The sequence below is a fragment of the Phoxinus phoxinus genome, assembly GCF_949152265.1.
Source record: "Phoxinus phoxinus genome assembly, chromosome: 13".
NCBI lineage: Eukaryota > Metazoa > Chordata > Actinopteri > Cypriniformes > Leuciscidae > Phoxinus > Phoxinus phoxinus.
Window position 1 is genome coordinate 32650979 of NC_136888.1, and position 21957 is coordinate 32672935.

The following is a 21957-nucleotide window of genomic DNA, read 5'->3' on the forward strand; positions in this document are numbered from 1 at the left end:
CAGATGAGAAGTTGCTCAGCACCAGCCGGGCTGGTCTTTCTGCCAGCTGAAGGCCTTCAACGTTTCCCAACTTTCATCCGGCTCTTAATCCTCAATGCTATGTTCCTGCATTTTAAGACCGAAGCCATAATTTAAAATATATATATATATATTCACAATTCTGCTGTCTTTCTAAGCATATGATTACATGACCATTCATATTACGTTTCATTACGTGGGCGATGTTAATGCGGAAATCAATACATCTCGTAGAAATCTTAAAGACTTTCTGTTCTAAGCTTTGATACATGTACCTATCTTACAATACCCTCTGTGAAGGATATTGGATCGGATCTGTTGTCCACAACCAAATATTCGCCGCCCACCAGTTAACCAAAGAACCACTAATCAGGGTAGTCCATATATTTTATGACACAAAGAAATATGAAACATACAGAATTTGCATTCATTCATTATCTTTGGGGGAAAACAGTGCATTCTGATGTTTGGATGTCTGTTTATCAGCCAAGCAGACACAGTTGTTGCTCAATGCTGATAATCTCAAAAGGCAAATCTGAACCGATTAATAGGTTTAGCATTAGCGTGCACAGCCTTGTTTTGTAATATCTTGCCAACCGCATATTTGATTGTCTATACAATCTATAATATAACAATTTTGAAATGCTTATTTTCCTTTATTCCTCTTTCAGGACACAGCACTGGATCCAGGAGAGGATGTGGCGCTTCTTTCTGTAAGCTTTGAAGACGCTGAAGCCACACAGGTCTTTCCGAAACTCTACCTGTCTCCCAGCATTGAGCAGTGAGTGTCTTCACCCTATTCCATCCAAGTGTAAATACTGAATCGTGACGTTAAAGGATTAGTTCACTTCAAAATGAACATTTCCTGTTAATTTAATCACCCCCATGTCATCCAAGATGTTCATGTCTTTCTTTCTTCAGTCAAAAAGAACTAAAGGTTTTTGAGGAAAACATTTCATGATTGTTCTCCATATAGTGGACTTCAATGGGGTCCAACGGTTTGAAGGTCCAACTTGCAGTTTCAATGCAGCTTCAAAGGACTCTACCTCTCAATGTGATTACGTAATGCGTGGCACATCACAGTGCTAGTGCAAGATGAGCATTTCTGGTTAAAAAAGTATATATATATATTTAGTTTTTTCAGAAAATGACAGATGGTTTCGCTATATAAGACCCTTATTCCTCGTCTGGGATTGTGTAGAGCCTTTGAAGCTGCATTGAAACTGACATTTGGACCTTCAAACCATTGATAGAAGTCCACTATATGGAGAAAAATCCTGACTGAAGAAAGAAAGACATGAACATCTTGGATGACGTGGGGGTGAGTGAATGATCAGGAAATTTTAATTCTGAAGTGAACTAATCCTTTAAAGAACTCTAGGAAATTGAGACATCTGTTTTTTTTGTTTTGTTTTTATCTGTTTGTACACGTATGCACATCTGCAGTTTCCAAACCATAGTCTCAGGGATTTCACTGATCCAGACCTGCCTAAAATGGCTTGATCCAAGTCCAGATATTCCTTCCTCAAACGTCTACGTAAAAACGAGTACAACACTGGCTATATACAACGACTACTTACCACATTCAAATGTTCTGTTCAAGTCGTGCTTGGTTCTGATCGATCGGCTTGATCATACAGATTCTCCGAATCCAACTCGAGCTCAAACTGATATATTTAAAACAGACAACATTATTTTGTGTGTTTACAATAGTAAACTTAGAGCAGCATCATGAGGTATAAAAGTGAGGCTGTGAGGGATAGACTTACCTTGTTTTTAATGGCATCCGCTGTGTAAAGCTGCATGATCACTTATCATTTTCCACAGCTCATATTGTCTGGGTTTTTTGTCTACTGAAAAATACTTTTGCAGTGTTTCATCAGCAGAACAATCCAAAAACATGAAATAACAGTACAACCCACCGAAGAGATGTATTTCTATCCCTCACAGCCTCGCTTGGCGCTGCTGTGAATAAGGTCTATTGCTTAAAGCCTTGGAAGCTGAAGCTCGCGATTATGGTGTTACATTTCAGACACACGCTTGAGGGATTTGGCCAATCACAACACACTTGGTCAGCTGGCCAATCAGAGCACTCTGAGCTTTACCGCTTTGTAGAAATCAGCGCTTTTCAGACAGACTGGGAATAGAGGAGCTGCAATGTTAACCTATTATATTAATGTAATAAACAAAATAATGAACTTTTAAAATAGCATTATATGACCCATTTAAAGGGCTAGTCCATTTTTTATTGCCAGTAGAAGCGTGAAATGCTTCTAACTGTTGCTTGTCAATTGCAGTTGGTATTTCGAGGGGTGGACATTCTCGTTTTAGCGTTTTATTTCCTTAAAGGAACACTCCACTTTTTTTGGAAATAGGCTCATTTTCCAACTCCCCTAGAGTTAAACAGTTGAGTTTTACCGTTTTCGAATCCATTCAGCCGATCTCCGGGTCTGGCGGTACCATCGACTGAATGGATTCGAAAACGGTAAACTGTTTAACTCTCGGGGAGTTGGAAAATGAGCCTATTATAATGGAAAAGAAAGACTCAAGTGTCTGTATTTACTAATATTATTTTTATTATTATTTGTCTCCATGAAACAGAAGTTGAAGTCATCTTCTCTGCTGTGGTGTTTGTCTGAGTGAAACAACTTTCTTAAACACCAAAAATGTAGGGCTTGTTTCGTTTTGATCATATTCAAAACGTTATTAATACTTATTAATACTTAGTTATTAATACACAGACAATGTGAGAATTGCTTTCCAGGTCTGTGTGCTGTTATTTAAGAGATTGAAGCACATGACTCATCATGATGACACACCTTATCCAACCGCCAACTTGAGTACATGAACTAAAGACAGCACTTCCTCTTCTGCTATTTACTTCCTGAAATCCTGGAGGAATTGAGAATCGGTCAGTAAAAAAGATGTTCTGTTTGCGCAAGGACAAAAAGAGCCGTTATTAAAGGGTTCGCGCTCAGTTATTGATGAGACTTGCAGAACATGACTCTCAGTTGGTGCACAAAATAAAATTCTTCGTTTTTTACATTGAAGCCTAGAATTAGTTTGATGTTGTGCACCATAAAAGAGCAGAGGAAGATGTTCATAAATAGTGGTGCTCATCCGCTCCTTCACGTGACCTTGCGACAGCTCTTTAGGAATTCGTAGATAATAAACAACTTTTTTTGAAATCCTTGCAGTAAAAGAACAAGAGCCATGTCTTCTGTTCTTTGCCCCTGAATGCATAGAGCTCTATAGTGAGTGCCCAGTTTTTCAACGGCCTTGGTTCTGAATGTGTTTTCATCTATTTATTTTCTCAATTTCACCCTCAGAGCTCATAGTAGGTCTGTATTAAAAGGTTTATTCATTCTCACTATCAATTGATTTTTCTCTGGACTTCTGGAACCGTGTTATTATGCTCTTTTAAGGAGTTTCATCGATAAATTCTGATTGATAATTAAAGATAAATATGCAGTATAAACTTGCAGTCTACTTTGTCAACCATGACCCTAGTTATCCTGACATTTCCCTCTGCCCCGTGCAGTAAGTAGAACACAAGGTCACTTCTCAGAAGGAATGGAGGAGACTTCAGCGTGACTTCACAACAGATAGATCTCAATGGGCAAGGTCTGCTAATGCCAGCCTCTGGGTGCCCGATGATTTTTTTTGTCTTTCATTCTGTGCTGTCCTCCATCCACTCAAATCAGCACAAACAAGCCCGTTTGTTTGCTCTCCAGCCATGTCAGCTTCTATCCGTCACGGACACACTCTCTCCACCCCGTTATATTAGGGGGGTTTGGGTAATGCAGGACCACACAGGGTTGACCTTGCCTCCACACATGCACATTAACAGTTCAGACTAGGGCGACTTAGAAGGGACAGGCGGGTGGGCGTATATATGTGTGTGACTGTGGGTGATTATTATAATTTTTTTTCACAAAGGTAGAGCCAGGGGGACAACACAACGCTGGGAATGTGGAAATTTTGCTCCTGAGGACATACCCAAAAAACAATGAATGCTAGAACAGTGTTTTTGAAGCCCACTTTTCTGTCTGCGATTTGAGATTTGTGCTCAGATACAAATGCTCATACAACACACAAACTTGTAAACAGACTTTTTTCATGCGTGGGTGGATGTTTATCAGACTTGCACCTGATTTGAGTTGAGTTGAGTTTGTGCTGATGGCACTTCTCTCTCTGTGTGTGTGTGTGTGTGTGTGTGTGTGTGTGTGTGTGTGTGTGTGTGTGTGTGTGTGTGTGTGTGTGTGTGTGTGTGTGTGTGTGTGTGTGTGTGTGTGTGTGTGTGTGTGTGCGCGCGCACACACGTTTGCTGTGTTCTGTCGTTTTACCTTTTGGTGCTGGCATTCATGTTACATGTTGGCTAAACTTTAACACAATCAATATAGTTGCTAGAAGTATTAAATAGATAAATTCTGTCATCATTTACATGGTCTCATGTCATTCCATACCTTTGGAAAGCAAAAGGAAAGGCTGAACGTTCATGCTGTAAAGTTTTTCATACAATAAAAGCATTGCATCTATATTTCAAGTTTTTTGGAACCATGTGATACCTTGAAATATAAGGCTTGTTCACACCAAGAATGATAACTATAACTATATTGGTGTCAACACTCGTGGACGATATTGTTCTTTTTATTCTAAGCGTACTCTGCAGTTTTGTCATCTGTTGCTTTAAATGCTTGAGCTCTTTAAAGCAGGATGGATTCTGATTGGCTGTCAATATTTTTTATTGTTCATCAGCTGGAAAAAATCATTTTGAAAGTGATTCCAACTATATCGTTTCTCTGTGTTGTTATTGTTATAGTTGTGGTACTATATGCTTATAGTTATAGTTATTATAGTTATGGTTAGTTATCGTCCTTGGCATGAACAGGCTTTTATTCAATTAGTTGTCCTACCATTGCAGCCCTCAAAACTCATTTGCATTTGTGTAATCTAAAATGTGCCATGTGAAGACCTGCTCTGGCAAGTTATGCCAACCCGATTCCATGGGGAAACTATTTTACAAGGGGGCGACTTCATATGAATTTGTACGATGTAAATTAGTACAAAAAAGTATGATTTTTAGAACTAAAAGTAAGCATGAAGGTAAGATTGTGTTGGATCTGCATTGGTTTTCATCTGACATGAATAATCCCAATATGCCAAGTTTGATTGCACTGGAGAGTTTCAGAAAAACAAAAAGTTGTAGGTTTCCTCACACAGAGCTTTCTATGGCTTCAAAGAAAAATGTGAATGTAATGCTGAAGATATAAAGATTACTTTGCTTAGTGGTTCATTTTGGTGCATGATGAGCGTGGGCCAGGACATTTAGGCTCTGTTTACACCTGGTATTAAGATGCGTTATTCACCTGGTATTGGACGACGCTAAACGGGGTCTTAAACGTTTTGAGCTTGTCCACTTTCAACCACTTCCAGGGGTAGTCAAAAACACATTCGACCGGATTGCTTTCGTAGTGTAAACGCTCATGTGGTCGAATGAGTTCGAACAGCCACAAAAGACGACATCTGACTTAAAGTGTAAACATTATGGGAAGTACGCTAGCTAGACGGGATTTAAACTTTGTCAACTGGAATCCCAAGTTTGGTTTGAAGACCAAAAACGTACCAAGCACGATGTTCTCTCACAATTCCTGATTTCTAACACACACTCACAGTGTTCGGCGTAGTCTAGCGGCTGTCAGAGCAGAAACGAAAGCTGATGATTATATGTAAATTGCGTGAGCTTATTTCATCCATTAGATCAAAAGCTCTGAAAAAGCCCATGTATTTACCCATCTGTAGACCCTCTTCTTGAAGAAATCAGGACAGAAGTGGTTGAAAGTGGACAAAAGAGACGGATTAAAACACCAGGTTTAAACAGGAATGTCTTTCTCGTCTGCTTGTGATCCGATCGACCAAAACGCATCTTAATACGAGGTGTAAACAGGGCCTCAGCTTAAGATCTACGTTTGTGTTCCCCAAAAGAAGGAAAGTCAGGGTTTGGACCAACACGAGAGTGACAGAAAGTATCTCTTTAAAGAAGCCCAGCACACGTGAGGAATCCCCTGCTTCCGCTCTCATCCAGGCTGGCACAGAATACATCTCCTCCAGCCAGCCAGTCATTCGGCCGTCCCTGCGGCCCGTCACAGAACCAGAGAGAGAGTGAGTGGGACTTGAAAGAGGAGAGCAAGAGAGAGGTCGCTCTCAGCCTGCCTGAGCTGAGTGAAATAAAACCCTCCCAGGACTCCTTCCCTCTCTCTCTCTCTCTGCATCCACACATGCAGGTTTACCCAGCGTATCGCTCTTGCAGTGATGGCCACTCTCGACTCCCACACAGCAGGCTGTGTTATTATGACTGTGAAGTGCTCACTGAGTTTGACAGTGGACTTCACATCTCCTTCAACATGCGATGGTGCGAGATCCACTCCTACACATTCTATAGTTTGACAGAGCGCCGAACACTTCTTTTTTCCCTGTTTACACCCTTCTTTCTCTCTTCTGTTTTTGATTGCATTTCTTTCTGTTTAGAAGTCGGTTATTTGAGGGTTATGCTTTGTACGATTGTGCAGCTTGTTTGCATGTTTTCTCGTTTGTCTCTGGTGGTTGTTTATTCTGTTCTGTTCTTTGTTCTTGTGTTTGTAAAACGGTTTCCTCCTTGCAGGTCTGTTCACTCAGTGGCCCAATGACATTCTGAAAAGCACAAACCGGATCAGTGATATATCTATATTTACACTACTGGTCAAAAGTTTGGGATTATTAAATAAATAAATATAACATAAATAATGTTTTTTTTTTTCTCTTAAGCTCACCAAGGCTGCACTTATTTAATTAAAAATACAGTAAAACTGTAATATAAAATTTCACAAAAAAATACAATTTAAAATAAATGTTTTAACTATTTTAAAATGTTTTAAAATGATTCCTATGATGCAAAGCTGAATTTTCAGCAGCCATTATTGCAGTCTTTTCAGTGTCACATGATTCTATGATTCTTAAGAAATCATTCTAAAATGCTGATTATACATTATTATTGGTACACCCTAAAAAATGCTGGGTTGTTTCAACCCAATTTTGGGTAAAATATGGACAAACCCAGCCGTTGGGTTAAATTTTTACATTACATTTTTAACCCAATGTTTGGGTTTGTCCATATTTTACCCAAAATTGGGTTGAAACAACCCAGCATTTGGTTCTTCTTCTTATTATTATTATTATTATTATCAATTATGACAAAATTATATTTTTGTGGAAATCATTATTCATTTTTTTAGGGTTCTTTGATTAATATATATATATATATATATATTTAAAATGCATTTATGTGAAATATAAATAGTTTGTTACACATTATAAATGTCTTATCCGTCACTTGTGATTAATTTGATGCATTCTTATTGAATAAAAGTATTAACTTCTTTTTTTTTAAATCACAGTTTACACAAAAAAATAATAAATTGTAATAACATTTCTCAATATAACAAATACTAAATGCAACCTTGGTGAGCATTGCTCTTGTTGGCAAGAGACATAAAAAAAAAATCTTAATTCTTCAAAACTTTTGACCGGTAGTGTATAAACCACATAATTAGCAGACTGGTGAATATATTCAAGTTTATTATTCCATTCTCATACAATTTATTTGACATAGCTTGTTGTATATTTTCAATCTGTTGGCTTCTGTGATTCCCTGTAAAATCTGCTCAGACAAGTCGGAACAGAATATTCTTAGATGACTTCAGTTCAAGGTTGTAATTCCATAATCTTCCCTAAAAATATCGCCTGCTGCTGAGATTTTTCTTTAATTTCTGAGGTTTCCTTAAATAGCTATTAAACAAATATCCCCCTGCATAAGCCTATCATATTCCTACAGACACATTCTCATCTACTCTGGGCTGCGTATGGCCTGCACACAACCTGCAGATGCAGATCTCAACCCTTAGAATTAAATATTGATTCATAACTTGCCATATCTAGGGACCAACTATGATGGGCAGTTACTAATGACCTAGCAACCACCCCAAAAGCACTAGTAACCACATAGCAACACCCTATAGCAGCATAGCAGCAAGGTTTGCATGGGCACACATCACTCACATCAGAATCAAGCCGGATCTCCATAGAGATGCTTCTCTATTGTCATTGTAACTCAGCAACAACATTGTGTTATGACTGAACCCGATGTGGAATTGACAGCTGAATAGTGTTTGAGTGGCGTCCCTCATCATTTCCTGTTTCTGCAGTTAATAAATAACACGTCTGCGCATTAACATCTCTAAACAGTCTATGAATATACTTCAGGAGCTTGATGGATGTGAATGACATTTACATGCTTGTATATTTGCCAAAGACTGTTTCAGCAAAAGGTAATCTAACTGTCAGTCAGGGGCATTGTTGATCTAAACCCAATTGACAGAGGATTCTAGTTGCTATTCTTCATATATTCAAAGAATGGTTGCAGAATATAAGTAAGCATATTATAATCTTCCTTCATATTCTATTAAAAGATTTACTACCTTATTTTTTGTTGCTAAAAGGACCCTCCAACCAAAATAAGCTTCTAATAACCCAAACCTCCAGCATAAGAGCCGTTAATGGAGCTTCTCTTTCTCACACGTCTACATCATACTTTTCATGAACCCATCATGTCATCTCACCCTTCATTGATCTGGCGAGTTAGTGTCCTCTTTGAATCCTATCTATTTGTGCGGCTTGTTTTTCTCTGTTCGCTCATCTGATCATGTGTAAAGCAGGGGAAGAATGAATTGTTCAGATTTCTAAGGGTGTGTTCACACTTGGCATGTTTGGTTCGAATAAAGCGAACCCTGGTGCGATTGCTTTATTAGTGCGGTTCAAGAGTGAACGCTGCCATCAGAAACCGCTGGAAAAGATCTTGGTCCACTTCCAAATGAACACGGCACGGACCAAAGACATGTAAACCAACCAAAAACAGGAAGATGAGACCCTAAAACGGACAGAATGCTCACACATTCCTGTTTTTCTCCATCATGCCGCGATGTTGCCCATCACAGTTCAGTACAGGCGTCAGAACCGGGTCTCCTCGCAGCAGATCGTCGTTTGTGTGTGTGACGGAGGGATTCCTGACACTGTTTTAACTCCTTTACACATTTTAAGCTCTTCACGAGTTCTCAGCTCAATCAGTGGCGGCCTTAAGCATCTGGGGGCCCGTTTCAATAACTAATATGGGGCCCTACCCACATAAAACATAAACATAATAGAGCAGAAATAGCAAGGATTCCTGTTGGTTTGCATCAATGGTATATTATTTTATTACGTGCACTTTCAGCTTCATGAACAGGCAGCTCAACATAGAAATAATCCAACCTTATTTGATTAAAACTATATACAATTATACTCGGCTGCTGCTGTCGCCGGTAGGGTTACAGATGCTGGACCAAAGAAAGAGGTCACTTTTGGTAGACTGAATAAAGCTTTTCTTTTGTTGTCCAATATCTTTTGTTTTTCAGCACCACTGGCATGTACGTTTCATTTCCTCTTAAAATGATTTTCCTGCTCAAAATAACACTTTAACCTAACGGCAAAAAAGTCATAGGTATAAACACATAAACTACCAATATTATTCTCCAGATCGCTTAAACGTCGCCATGGTAACCGCGGCGTGAGTTCGACCAATCAGAGACGTCTGTGTTTTGCTTGGAATTGTGGGTAGTGTAGTATTTCTCCAGAAGATCGCAAATAACAAGGTTGATTTCATACCTTGTGGCTTTTATAGGAGCAGAAACTTTCATTTCACAACCTCGTAGCTCGTGGTCAATGGTTTAGACATTATGGCTGAAAATCAATATCCTACGGAGAAAATGAATGTGATTTTGCTGGTCTGTTGGGGCCCCCCTTGAGGGCGGGGCCTGTTTCAATTGAAACGGGTGAAACATAGTTAAGGCCGCGTCTGAACTCAATCATATACCATCATACCTGAATGTTGGCTACGCACATGCAGTGAGTGCATTTAGCATTTATCCGTGTGAACAGGGATAGTGTTGACCGCGAGAAAAAAAAGAAAAAAAAACTACAATAAAAAAAGCTGACTTAATAGATGACTTAATCCAACTAGTAAAGTAAAAACAGCAAGCAAATTCCCCGCATTCATGGGAACTCCAAGGCTGTTGGAAAAGCGAGCCAGATGGCACCTCTTCAAATAGTTTGAGAAAATGCTCAGTGTGCAGACCTGTAATCTTCTTCACACGACTACTTTTAAGTAGCTAAAATATAGGAGCATTTTCACTTATTTTACATTTTTTGCTCACAGTAATTCCTATATTTCCATTTGTCATTTCTTAGTTTTGATGACTATACACATTTACATTTGGCAATAATATTACAGTGTCAGATTATGGAAATGGCTGGCATATGCTGTTCCATGTTCTGCACACTAATGAAGTGCTCCAGATAAACGCCGAGGAGTGTTTAGGGAGTGATCCTGGAAGATCAGCAGCTTTAGGGTTTCACCGAATGCTGACCTTCAGAAACACAGAAACTCTCCATGTTAGCAAAAACTGTCAACAGATAAGTGTCATGGGTTTTCCTATCAACAAAGGTGAATTAAAACGTTTCATGTTCTTTTATCTCTCTCTCTCAGTGCACTTGGAGGGTCTTCGGCATTACATATCCCAGCATTCCCCGGTGGAGGCTGCCTCATTGACTACGTGCCTCAAGTGTGCCAATTACTCACAAACAAGGTAAAGAACAATCCTTACGTTTCGTTTGTGTGTTCCTTCATTTAATTGCTGAGATCGCAGAATCAATCAGGTTACACTATCCGTGAAGTGTGTGTTTGTGTATAGTTCATGAACACGTTCTAAACAACTGAGTGTGTTTGCTTGAATCGCATGCATGTGTACATCTCTGGTCAGTTTTGACAAGGCTATATGACAAGTGGAAATATAAATGTGACTGTGACTGGCCTGAGGAGTCACTGACATTGCTCTCCCCTGACATCTCTCCTTCAGTTCAGCCCCGCTCCTCATATCCACACAGACAGCATGAATAATCAACCCTTCCAATCTTACACTTCATGCCCCTCCAGTGGCCACCCGCTCCTCAGGACACACTCACCTGAACTTAGGTCACGCGTTAGTCTAGTCGAAAAATGACAAAAGTGACAACAGAGAAAATTTCTTGCCCCCAGATTAAGTTAATATTAAAGGAACACGCTGACTATTTGGGACTTTAGCTTATTCACCATATCCCCCAGAGTTAGATAAGTCAATACATACCCTTCTCATCTTCGTGCGTGCCGTAACTCTGTCTGACACACACACCGCTAACTAATCATTCCGCAGAAGTAGCAGTGCTTCGCCTTCTGAGAATATAGTTCCCAGTATGTATACGGTTAGAAGATGGCTGTGTCTCATGTGACCTTGTTATTTGTACACACTGTAACTATACAAATCACAACATGTAAATAGGAAAATGTTGGCGTTATTTTGTCACTTATTGGTATCAGTATGCTAGCTGGAGCCGTTTACCTCCAGTCTTTGTGCTAAGCTAGGCTAGCGGTGGGTGCGTCAGACAGAGTTACGGCACGCACGGAGATGAGAAGGGTATGTGTGGACTTATCTAACTCTGGGGGATACGGGGAATAAGCTAAAGTCACAAAAAGTCGGCATGTTCCTTTAAACAAATCCGATTCATATAGATTTGTGGTTCATGTGTTTTTCAGATGCCTGTTATCTATTTTAGTGCTTAAAGTCTAGCATATCGACTCACATTGTGTGTTATAAATAGCTTGAAGGATCGTTTTAAAACACAAATTAAGATATTTATTATGAAACCTGAGATGTTTATGTCGCTCTGTTAAAAAGAATGGGTAACCAAACTATAGAAGATTCAAGAAAGTCATAAAGGCGTCGTTAAACTAATCCACATTAATCAAACAGCTCTGGAGCCGAAATTCAGATATGGTAATAGGCGTTTTGTTTCCGACGTGCACTGGAAGTGTTAAACCAATTACAACAGGCTTGCCCGTCTGACCAATCAGAGCAGGCTCACGGAAAGTTTAGAGAGACTGAATCTTTGAACGAACCGGTTTCAGACTCTTTGAGAAATTGGGTGATGTACATGAAAAAAAAAATGTTGACCTTGGATGCACGTAAACTCTATGTAGAAAATATTTGTAGAAACATCTCCAAAATAAACTTGGGAGCCTTTAAAATAGCATAATATGGGCACTTTAAGTTTCAGATCTCCTGCCTAAGATTGCAATTCTCCTGTCAACAACATCGGTAGAATGCTGTGTGGTTTGAAATCAACCAAGACTGAGGATGCCATCATGATATTTGCATACTGCAGTGGTTTCTAACCCTGGTCCTGGAGTTTTGGATGTCTCTCTTATCTGACACACACATCTGAGGTCGTGGCGTCTTCACTAATGAGTTGAACCCGTTGTGTTTGATTAGGAGGACATCTCAAATGTGCAGTGCCTTGGGTACATCAGGACCAGGATTGGGAACCACTGATTGTGGTTGTTTTCCCTTTTCATATGTATTTGACCATTTACAGCCACACAGCAGCGTTGTGTGTACTTCTGCCAATTTAATTTATACTTCAAAATTCATAAAGAATCATAAACATTGCTCAATGGCAAAATCCAATTGGGTTTTGTCGAGGGAACCAGGGTGATGCTGACTTCCGGGTTAGTCTACACAATTATGTTATTATTGCAGCACTTCATAGTTTGTATAAAGACAGACCAAAATTTAAATCATAATTCACTGATAATCTTCAACTGTGCTGCTGCCCTCAGTTCAGATATTGCACAGGTTTCATGACCTACATTATTTTTGTGAAAGTGATGCTATTTTAACAGATTACATGTTTGTCAGTAAAACAGTTATGAATGGTATTTTCTATTTGGGGTTGAGCACACAGACACCGGAAGCTGGACTTTGAACTGTTGTAATGGAGCATGTTTTAGCAGTGATCTCACCTGTCAGCATCTCCCACGCTCCCTGTGTGGGTGTAGAGTTCACTGATCCAAAGTTCCTGACACTCCTCCTCTCAACAATCCAGGCTTAGAGAAACAAAAAGAGCAAGTGTGCGTGACTTTTCCATTGATCAGCGTAATGTTTCTCTCAGATGTGGGTCTTCTCTAAGTACACGCTGAGTCATGAGCATTGATTCTTACATCACACATCGTACACACACCAACACCTGAGCTGCTCTCCTCCTGATCTCACCTGTGGAAAACATGTCACTCACTGCGCATTGAGCAACTACTCTATATCTAATCTGATCTAATAGATCAGTGCTGTAAGACAAAGAACTAGTTCAGTTTGAAAGACATTGATTCACCTTGTTGCAGTCGTGACCAGATACACAGGTGTTGTTTCTTACACAGAAGATGCCAATTCGATTTTCAAGCTCGCGTTGTGTACAGTACTCGCTTACCATCTCTCTCCATTGCATTTTTGTGTACTATTTTGATGAAATTTGACTAAGTTAAATTGAGTGAAATTAGTGAAAGTGACATTATGTAGCTTTTACAGAAAAAAACTTTGAATAGAAATGAAAAAGGAAAATAAATTAATTTAAATAATGATACAAACAAGTAAACAATGACAAGTCTTGGTACTTGTGTAGGAAATACAGGTTTAAATTAGAACAGACATTGTGTAATTTACTCACCCTCAAGTTATCCCAAATCTGTGTGAGTTTCTTTCTTCTGATGAACACTAAATAATATATTTTGAAAAATGTTGGTAACCAAGCAGTTGACGGTAGCCATTGACTTCCATATTAGAAAACAACTATCCCTTTAAACCCATTTCCATCTCTCTTTCCACAAATAATTCCATATGTCTTGTGCTATTCTGTCAATAAAATGTCAAAAATCCCTAAAAAAGAGTACAGCAGATTCCGAGAGGGTCACCATTTGGCTAGTACCTTTACTAGAAACTTCAGCATTGCAGATTATGATCATTGATCATTGCAGCATTGCAGATTAAATTGCAGATTACGTCTAACTCTAAGAGTCTAACCTAATGTAAGCGATGCAAGCGATTCAAAGACATACAAACGCATACGCCTACTGAAGGAAACATCTGCTCATCTTCTAACATATTTTCCTCGATAGAAAATGTTTTTTTCTTACTAATAAAGTAGAGCCCTAGATATGCGCTCCATATATCATCTGATTAACCATGCATCAAGTGATTATGAAATACCGTTTTTTTATTGTTGTTGAAATTGAACATTGATTCCTGTCATAATCCCTGGCCTAAAGCATTACTTTTTTCTCAAGACAATGTAATGCAATTTGCATAAGCATGCATTTTGTTATTTTTCGATCAATGCACTTTCATTTAATTCTCTTTTGTCTTGATGTTTTTCTTAACTCAGGTTCAGTATGTCATCCAAGGATATCACAAGAGGAGAGAATACATTGCTGCCTTTCTCAGTCACTTTGGAATGTGAGTCCGTTTTTACCGTTAAAAACTGCTTGATTTATCTCTGTGACATTTGGAGAAAACCATATTCATTTGGCAGACATTTAACGACCTACAAATGAGAAAAACACAAGCAATGTATCATACAATGAGCCTAATATACATTAGAAGTGTTATTACTTATCTCAGTATTAAACAGAAATTGCACACATTCAAATTCTCTGGCAGAGGTTTTTATGTAAACTTGTTGCCCTGTAGAAAGCTAAAAGTGAGGGTTTTGAGAATCGAGACAATGAATGAATAAAACTGGCCTTGCGAGTCCATGCCTGCACTGGTAACCAGTATAGCAGCTCACCACGCCCCTGAGATCATGAGAAATTAGTTACCAACACTAATTCCTTTTTTTTTCTTAATTACTGAGGATAATTCTGCATCTAATCTCGTAAACAGGTACAGACAGTCTCTTTATAATGGGCTGTAATACACAAGGCACCAAGATGTCTCCGGTTTATTAACACGCCTTAATACATTGTCAGACAAGGCAGTCTGGCAAGAGCCACAACCTTACATGTTGATTTATTAAAGTGGCATTAATGTAGGCTATTATGGGAAACTTGCTTTTTGGGATTTAGTAGGGCAACTCAATATTCATATCTCTTGCATTACCATGAACACATGGTTTTTCAGTGCTGTTCTCTTTAGAATTACCATATTAAACATCTCCTGATAATGTCCCTGGAGATACCATGGCCATAAAAATAATTTGTACATGAATGTCATTCCATGAGATGACAAAATAATTACATTTTTAATGGTGGCTTAAATACTTTTGGGTCCACTCTATATTTGATTCACTCGCAGTAGGTTTGAGATACATTTTAAGGCTTGATTAAATTGCAGATATTGCCAATGATAGGAGCATTAATTCTTTGTTATTTCTTCTTGGTTATTCACTGTCACAGGGGATCACTTCTGTTTTCTTTATGATTTCATATGGTGGATTGTTTGATAGGGAAGGAAGGGCATGAGTTGTGGGAGTCAACGTTCAGTTGACTATTGCATCTGTTTGAATATTGTATCATGTCCTCATATGCCTTATCAAAATAAAATATAAAGCAAGCTAAGATCATCTTCTTTTTTATGGAAATGATGACCATGTTGCGAAGGATTATCCCACTATCTAGCCTCTGTGCGGCTATTGGATGCTATATTGGCTATGCCAAGATTACATATTTTATCCAACAATATTATGAAGTATGAATATGTCTCTATTTTGGCTACACAGGGGGGTGGTGGAGTATGATGCTGTTGGGTTTACCAAGCTCACCCTTCTGCTGATGTGGAAAGACTTTTGCTTCCTGGTCCATGGTGAGATACACAAATATGTTCCCTTTACATGTACACCTTTATGCAATCCAGACTCATTGGAAACTACATTACTGCAGAACCTCCAGGTACATTACGCTGCACTTTTTAGGTGACACTTCCACAAAAGGCCCAATAAGCAACTTTTTTGTTTTCATTGTAGATGCGGGTTTATTAAACAGTCGTGTGTCATGAAAAAACATGGCGTGTGTTCTTGTACAAGTCCAATAAATAGCGTGTTCAATTTTCTCTGAAATGTGACTGTGGCAACATTTCATTAGGTTGATCACGGGTGCACTGCTGTATCAGGTGAGCTTCAGAGCAAGTTTACGTCAGAAAAGCCATACAAATGCTTTAGTTTACAAATGTAAAGGTGTTTTGAGGTCCTAATGTAGTATTACGCAAGGAGCCGCGCTATTAATAGCTCTTTATTAATAGATAATCTGCCACCATAATCATCATTTAGGTGAAAAAGAACAAACGTTGTTGGTGTTTTACTGCGACTATAGTGATCCTTTAAGCTGGAAACTGCTGTGATATGTACAGGTATGTCTAGAGCTGCACGATTAATCTTTAAAAGATTGTGATCTAGATTAAAAGACTCACAGTCTTATTCCTAAATGACAAAGATTCGGCCATGTCTGTTAAAGGAGATAGTTCACTCAAAAATAAAAATTCTGTCATCATTTACTCACCTTTTGAAAGTAACTTGGCGCTTCAAATAACATATCGATTACATTGTTACGCCAGTAGGTGGCGACAAGTGTCATTGAATCATTCATTCAAGAGATTCATTCAAAAACGCTGATTCATCAAGTAGTGAATCAAGTCTTTAAGAGGGAGTCATTGAATCATTCACTTGATTGCTGCTTCTAAATGTATTCAGAATCGTGCAGTGTGTCTTTGCATTTTTGCCGAAATATCGCTAGAGTGACGTATTTCCATTGAGCCTGGGTTGCGTTTATATACTGTGATAATAATATGAACTCTTATCACTGGATCATGGTGGTATCTGTCATGTACGTCGTTTCTGTTCTGGATGATCTGTATTTGAGCTGTTCTCCTGTCTTCCTGTAGTGGACCTGCCTTTATACTTCCCTCGAGATCAACCCACCCTCACGTTCCAGTCGATCTATCACTTCACCAGCAGTGGGCAGCTCTACTCTCAGGTGCAGAAGTCTTACCCCTACAGTCCACGCTGGGACGGCAACGAGATGGCCAAACGAGCCAAGTAAGAACAGTTGAACGATGAATCCTCTCAACAAAGAGCAACAGATTACAGTTTTCTCCCTGTGGAATGGCGTTTCTCTCAGTTGCTTCCACTTGATGTGTAATGGTGACCTGGATGCGGATGAAGTGTGGCTGCTGGAATGTGTAGTATTCACCTTTGGACTTTTCTCGCAGCCACACCTCAGCTGGAGAGCACTCTTTGTCCTGAGTGCGATAAGTGTCCGAGATAATACATTTCTTCTGTGTGTGTTCGGTCCGTGCCTTATCTCTTTTGCTTAGGCTTTCTAGCTTGGCTTTAATCAAGCAGAGATTAAACATGCTGTGATTATCAGCACATACTGGACATGTATTGAATCTGTTAGTTGACCTGATTGGTTGTAGTGTGTATTTTCTCTCTTTTTGAGTCACAACAGTTTCATTATTCTTTATACCAATTATGTGAGACCACTTAAAATGTGGCAATATTATTGATTGGCTGCGCTGACACACTATTGGATAAAAACTGATCTGGGTGATGACATCACTGTTTTTGTTGTATAGCTGAATTGAACTCATTTCATACTTGATGAACTTGTACATGGTTTACACAGTTGCTCAACTGAATCAATACTAAACTGACTTGAGCAATGACACTATTGTCTTTTAGCAGCTGCTTCACAGCAGAATTCAATTCTGTTTGCATCATTGATCATTATTTTCCTGTTTATTACTGAAAAGCTGCTATGAAACAATCTGTATTGTATAAAGCGCTACATAAACAATGTGACTTGACTTGATACAACAGCAAAGATCCATACTAATCTTGTGTTTGGATAAAGAACACATTGTTTTGGAGTAATCCGTCAACAGTCAGGAGGTCAGGGTGGTTTCACATTTAAGTTTCTACATGACACTGCTGTTTCTTTCTTTCTCTTTCTTTTCTGTGTCTTACTCTCTGGTGTTGTCTCTCGCCCACAGGGCTTACTTCAAGAGCTTTATCCCTCAGTTCCAGGAGGGGGCTTTTGCCAACGGTAAACTGTAGATGCACAGTGTGATGGAGGAGTTGAATGGAGAGCCTGTGGACATGATGTACAGAAGACCGTCTGCCAACTGACCCTCTTTAATGTTTCTGCCCTTATAAGCAATGTCATTTGGTACATTTAAATGTACTGTGTGTACTTTTTTTATTATTTATATGCTATTTGTGTTTTCTCATGTTCTTTATGAATATGTGACCCCAATAAATCAAGTTGCATTGCTACTTTACTTTCCTCAGTTTCTGATTTTGTTGCAAGTTTTTTTCTTACTTTTTAGTTTTTTATGTTTTAAATTCATCCACAAATTGTTTAATTTTGTACCCTTTTTTATGCAAATAAGATAAATAATTAGCTGAACTGTACCCAGTGTATAACACTTACCTGTTTGGTTAAATTGGTTTACATCAACTAACAATGAAAAGTACTTATACTTACTAATATTAACTAATAGGCCCTTATTGTAAATTAAAATCAGTTCTAGATCTACAGTCCAGTATGGCCATGCTTCGATGAATGTGGACATGTTAGATTTGATTGGAGTGACTGACTCGTAGCTCTGCTAGCGTGTTAGCATTTATAACCAAGGTCAGAAAAGGCCTAAATACTATATACACCAATAAACCAAAACATTATGATGACCCGAAGGTTTCCTGTGGGATCTGGCAACAAGACGTTAGCTGATCCTCCGAGTCCTGTGTGTTGTGAGGTTGAGGTTGTGAGTTTGAGCAGCACATTTACAGATGCTCAATTAGATTGAGATCTGGGGAGTTTGGAGGCCAGAGCAACACCTTCAACTCTTCATCATGTTCCTCAAAGCATTCCTGAACAATGTGTGCAGTGTGACGGTGCATTACCTGATGATCTGCAATAGATAGTAGGAGGCACGTGTCACAGTCATGTCCACATGAATGGCCAGACCCAGGGTTTCCACGCAGAACATTTTCCAGAGCTTCACACTCCCTCCACAGGCTTGTCGTCGTCGTCCCACAATGCATCACTTTGTGAACCGTACCAAGCAGTGGAAAAGCGCCATTACTTTTAGTCTTTTTTTTATTTTATACCATTTACTTTTCATTGTGTGAACAAGCACTATAAAATCGTGAAATCTAAAAATGTCCGTAGTACACCGTTTAATACTTTGGATCAGTATTAAATGTATGAGGAATATTAGTAATGATTTGCATTCCACAGCTATAAATATTCATATCATACTAGTCAAAAGAGTAAAAAAAAAAGAAAAGAAAGCTAATTCAGCTTTTTTTTCCGATTGAATTATTCCCCAGAGCTCAAAAAATCATCTTAATTATGAGCACTCTTATTTTAAACTGGTTCATTAGGGTCAACATCTCTTTTTTTTTTTTTTTTCTTGTAAATGTTCAAAGGAGAATGTCGACGAGTGTGTTCACTGCATTTTGAATGATTTGGCCCTATTTGCATCTATGTATGTGTGAATATCTGCATACATGTGTTGTTTTCTTGAGCTCAAGCCTCACGATGATGGAAAAGTGTCTGGACGTGTCGTCACTGTCAACCCTGATCGCTTTTAAGCTTTTAACAGAGTTTCAAACACAAACCTGAGTGTGTGAGTGTGTTTGTTGAGGGAGTGTAGACATGAACTGGGTGTGTGGGAGAGAACCTACAGCTGAGAGAGAGAGCGCGCTTGTTTTCATCATTAAACACAAGGGTCATGTTCAGGGGTCTTTGTTGGCCTGGGGATCTGCCCTCTGCTATATTTATTGTTGGTAATGTAGGAGCTGTCATGTCTAATTGGGAACTACGGGATAAATGTATTTGGGCCATTTAATAGAATCAAGTCTCTTAATAAAATAATTAATAACAAGATTCTTCCTGTCTGTTTTCGCTTCCGTCCTCGCTTGGCACCGTAACCTTTTCCGGATGGCTGTTAAACTGGCCCTGTGTGTGGACCCCCGTTTAAGGGTGTTTTGAGAGCGCTGAAGGAAAGGTTGATGGTTGTGTTTCTTTTTCCAGCACCACTCGATCAGCTCTAGTGCTGCATTAACAGTAAAGTGTAGTGCATTATGGGTTAGGGGAAAACAAGCGCTTCCTCTAGTGTGTTTCATGCACATGTCAGCAATTTATTTATCAAAGTATACTTTTTTATTTCAGTAGTTTATATCGAAGAGTTGTAAGATGAATACACAGCTGTAGATGAGGTGTAGAATGAGCCTGTTTTCAAAGACCTTGTTTTCTTTTTGCTCTCCACTTTTAGTGCCGGGGTCTTGCCTGCCAACTTTGCTGCTAATTCCCCAAATCCACTAATCCTGCCTTATTTAAACCATCTTGATGGCAGCAGGCCACAGAAAATAAAAAGCTTGGCAATCTAAATGATGCTCAGATTCATCAATTGCAACGGTATTGTCATTCCAAGCGGGTAAGTTAACCTTTGAAGGAATTGCTGCTGACAGTTTCAGTTGTTTGTTTAAGTACAGGCTATTTTAAAATGACTTCAAACCATCTGTTAATCTGAGTGTATACATATTTCCAAACGGGTTTAGAGGAGTCCCAGCCACAATCGTGTTTCATGTTTCAACATGAAATCAACTCTCCTCCAGGTTTTTCACAGTATCCTAATGGTGATTATTTGGGAGATAAAAAGCAAGAAAACAACAAAAAATGTCTATCAGAAGCAAATTAGAGAAGTTTCTCCACACTGTAATGTATTTACTTCAACATGTGACAGACTAGGCGTTTGAAACCATAAGGACCTTAAGAAGACAAGGACCCAGTGTCCTCTATGTGCTAACATCTAATCTCCAATAGTGGATGTGACAGCGCTCTGACTCTGCCTCATTCTTACCTTTCTCCAGAAACCATCAAAAGAGAGGCGGGACACGTCCAGAAACACGGACCCTCCCAACACAGCTTTCCTCTGCAATGCAAACTCCAACATTAGATCGTGTTTTGATGTCCACAATAAGACAGTAAAGATTGAAAATCCCATTTGCCATCTTGGATCACCTCACTCCCCGAAGACGCTGTAAGACAGGGCAGCGGCGAACGTGAGAGGTAATCGGAGCGAAATAAGGAACATTACGAAGGCCTGAATATGTCAGAGCGAGGCTGAGGGAAACGCGGTCAGGCCTTTGCCTGTTTACCACTGCGGAGTTCCCCAAGCTGTCAGGCCTGGCCATTTCATACACAATCACCGTTATTTCATGCATTCCTCTGAAAAACAAACGGCAAACACATCATTAAAACAAAGTCACTGAAAACAAACATTTGAGACAGGGGAAAACGAGAGACAAAGTTTCCTGTTCTGGTAACTCCGGGATACTTTGTGTCCTGATGTCTGCAAATTCAGAGTGACATTAGTGGGAGTTTTCCCCTCTCCGTCGTCGTCGTCTTCCAGCGAGGGAGAGGAGGGGGCGGCAGGGATTGAGGATTGTGGCGGTACTCGTGAACGGCTGGGCTTGTTGACGCGAGCCATGTTTGGGATGATGGAGCTGAGAGGCTTAGCTAATTTGGAAGAGTGGGGGAGATTTGAGGCCTTTTGTTGGAGCCTGTTTGATCTGTTGCAGTGGGGAAAAAATGGCCTCCGAGATGTCATGGAAATGAGAGAATTACAGTCTTTTCGCTTTGCTTTGTTAACGTGCTCGATATGTTTTCACCCTCGCTTGATAATAACTTCCACTCGTTAAGCCCTGATTGTTAATTGCTAATTACTCTCCTCCTAGCCATGCATCAAAAGGCAGGAGAGAGCCATGCTAAGCGGATCAAACACGTTCTGTTTCTGGCTCCGGCTCCGGCTGCGTTCTGCTGTCGTCTCCCCCTCACATTTTTGGGGCTCGGTTTATTTATATATTTATTTATTTCCATTTTCTTTGGGTTATGATGGGGGATGACAAGATGAATGCAGATTTTCTCCCATCTCTGGGCTGCAAATT

At 39.4% G+C, this 21957-nt stretch overlaps 1 protein-coding gene across 2 annotated transcripts in view; it reads left to right on the plus strand.

The window, feature by feature from the left end:
* Positions 1–18281, plus strand: part of babam2 (BRISC and BRCA1 A complex member 2) — a 102645-nt gene extending 84364 nt beyond the window's left edge. For both annotated transcript variants that reach the window (XM_079632325.1, XM_079632326.1), the window contains 6 exons: positions 690–799; positions 10634–10733; positions 14395–14465; positions 15727–15809; positions 16884–17037; positions 17994–18281. In XM_079632325.1, the coding sequence (XP_079488451.1) occupies positions 690–799; positions 10634–10733; positions 14395–14465; positions 15727–15809; positions 16884–17037; positions 17994–18057 (582 nt within the window). In that variant the 3' untranslated portion in view covers positions 18058–18281. The remainder of the gene's footprint in view (positions 1–689; positions 800–10633; positions 10734–14394; positions 14466–15726; positions 15810–16883; positions 17038–17993) is intronic.
* The last annotated feature ends 3676 nt before the right edge of the window (positions 18282–21957 follow it).